General features: G+C 43.2%; 1 protein-coding gene across 1 annotated transcript; it reads right to left on the reverse strand.

Moving 5' to 3' along the window:
• Nucleotides 1–290: 290 nt before the first annotated feature.
• On the reverse strand, nucleotides 291–2,525 carry YAE1D1 (Yae1 domain containing 1). The gene is made up of 3 exons (XM_006832116.1): nucleotides 2,394–2,525; nucleotides 1,141–1,262; nucleotides 291–720 (listed from the first exon to the last, which is right to left on the reverse strand). The coding sequence occupies exons 1-3, from the start codon at nucleotides 2,520–2,522 to the stop codon at nucleotides 291–293; spliced, it is 681 nt and encodes a 226-aa protein (XP_006832179.1). The 5' UTR covers nucleotides 2,523–2,525.
• Nucleotides 2,526–2,911: the final 386 nt, after the last annotated feature.

The raw sequence follows: 2,911 nt of genomic DNA on the forward strand, positions 1-2,911 counted from the left end.
GGTTTAAAGAGATTATAACATAATCTAGATTATAAGATTGAGCAACTCTATTATCTGGCATTATTATTGGCTGAGCAAATACAGAAATGGCAGGATGCTGGACCAGTATCAAAGAAATGCTTATATTACAGTTACCGGTGTTAACTTAAAGACATTTCAAACTTCCTTAAAGGATAACCCAGACAGCTGAAATATTCAATATAGAAATCAATACATATTTTGGTTAAGAAACAATAAAAACACATTAAAAAGTATTCTGACACATTCTTTACATTAGAAACGTGGTAACCTTACAGTTGCTTGAGGTGCTGTAAGACGTCCACTGGTACTCCCAGCTGTTTTACTAACCCAGCTGTCTGTTCTAAAATCCAAGGGAGGCTTGGGCTTTCTGAATGTGCATGCTGCTGTGTTGGACAACGTTCTGTAGAGGAACCATCTATCTCTCCAGGACTCTTGCTACAGTTTTTGTTAAACTCGGCATTATTTTCATAGAGTCTCTCATCTTTAGCTTCATCAATCTTTTCCTCAGCTGGAACTACATGACAAAGGTCCATATCCTGAATGGAGTCCAATAAATCTACAACATGGGACTCTGGAGTGAAGGACTTCAGATGTTTGAGCACATATTCTTCACATTGGCCAACTGCATCCAGAAGATTATGTATTTTACTGATCAAAGCCGAACTATTACCATGGAGGTGACACCAGGAGAGCAAAGCACTAAATGAAAACATAAATGAGAGTTAATAGGAAAAAATTAAACAATCAGGCTTTTTGAATTTTGGACACTAAAGTATATGTTTCTCTTCCAGACAAAACGAGGTAAAAACAGATTAATGAGTAGTGTAAGTAAAAACCAAGAAATTAATGACAGTAGAATAAGATATATGAAAAAAATGGATTTTCAATAAAAAGGACACAATTGGCTTTAATTACATAAATTCAAGATAATTGAAGCAATTGAATTTATTCATATAAATTTGTTAGAAGGAGAGATAAAACATGAGTTTATCCCTTAAGAGTATCAAACTTTCAGTTTAAACACTGCATTTTTACATAATACTTTCATAAAAATTCATCAGTACAATTGATGTACATCAGTACATTAAAATGATTCAAAGTTTAAGTTTTGAAAAGTACCTTAATGTTCCTCTGAGTTGTCCATAGTTTATAATGATTTCTGCACCTTTCTTATAGCCCTGATTGAAGCCTTGTTGAAGAGCAACAGCTTTGCCAGCGTCTACTCCGTCTCTATAACCTTCCTAAAAATCACAAAGGAAGAACTGCAGCTGTAACTAGTACCACATGTAGGGTTTTCTAAATCAGCACTGAACTAATTTAGGAAATTGATGAAATGGGACTTTACTTACCATAATGGTTCTATAACATAGGGCACAGCCATACAATCTGTGGAGCCTATGTTGTCCATAGAAGTTTATTATTGGTTAATCTTCACCTCACTTTTGAAGTCCAGACTTACTGGGACAATATTAAAAATACTGCTTCTAATAGGTTGTATCCTCTCCCTCCCCTCCCCCAATGTTAGCAATGAATTCATACAAAGGAAACCTGGAGAATTATATATCTGGCCCTTTGGCAACTGATTGGATTTGTGGGTGGGGAGGCAGGGCAGTAAAGAGGGTCAGGAAAGGTATTGAATAATAAAGTGAAGCAGGAAAAAGAAGGGTGTGAACCACAAGGTCAGCAGTTCGAAACTACCAGCTGTTCCACGGGAGAAAGATAGGGCTTTCTGCTCCCGAAAAGATTTACAGCCTCGGAAACCCTGATCAGGGTCGCTATGAGTCGGAACCGACTCCACGGCACATAACAACAACAGTGAATAGTGTGACAAATCAGAGATGAATAATTCACACCTGTCACATAGGAAACCACCAGCCAACCAACTTAATATCCTCTTACCCAGCCGCCCGCATTCCGGATTGGCTTTCCCCTATTATCCACTGAGAATTCGTGGTTTTCACATTCTCAAATTCACCTTTCCCATAGTCATGATTGACAGCACTCCTAATGTTAGGCTTCGCCCACAGCGAAGCACGCACGTGACTGTATACATGCCCCTTGACAGCCATAATTAGTCGCCCGTATATACGTTTCTTTCCCACCCGCTTCCCTGTGGTACTCATCAAATTGCAATCTCTGCAGTCAGGAGAGAGCTGATTTTGGTCCGTGTCGAGCGCATCCTGTAGTTTCACACGCTCTCAAGTAGCCCTTTGGGAAATAATAGTAAGATAGGGACCGTTTTAGGTGCTAGGGGTAGGGAAGACAGTAATGGCCCAAGCCGCGGCGGCTCTGGCTTCTCTCGGGACCCGGTTTCTCCACATTCCTCGCAACCTGTCTCCCCAGGAATCCCCCGCGTAGTACAGCAGCTTTACTTTGATTCGTCTGTGCATGTGATTCCTCCATTCCCGCTGCACCAGGAGCGTCTCGTCGGCTTCCTCATCAAACACATCGCCTTCGTCTCCAGGGCACGGGACCAAAGCAGCTGCTCGAACCCACGACATCACCGAGGCCGAATCAGGGGCGCCGGAAGCGCCGGTAACGCTTTCCGGCCTGAGGGGCGGAGCCAAGACGGCCACAGGACTGGCGCTGCGCTTGCGCGGTGGCGGTGTCGGAGGCGTCTTTGTGCGCTCGTTGTTTTTGTCATTTAATGGTGTACTGGGGCGCCCTCTTTTGACGCGAAGTGTGGCCGTCTCTTGCGAGGCCTTGGCGACCTTGGTGTCTGCGGAAAGCAGTCTTGGCCATCACTAGACACTTTGCATCCCCCCGCGAGTTCTACCAGGGCCTGGGTTTTAGAAGATGCACGCGTTGACTAAAGCCTTCCCTGTAGTTAGCTGGTGGGCGAGTACTAGCCATAGCCAACTCTTTCAGAAGCCCTCACGTTTAGAGTGAT

The sequence above is a fragment of the Chrysochloris asiatica genome, unplaced genomic scaffold (assembly GCF_000296735.1).
Source record: "Chrysochloris asiatica unplaced genomic scaffold, ChrAsi1.0 scaffold00006, whole genome shotgun sequence".
Taxonomy (NCBI): domain Eukaryota; kingdom Metazoa; phylum Chordata; class Mammalia; order Afrosoricida; family Chrysochloridae; genus Chrysochloris; species Chrysochloris asiatica.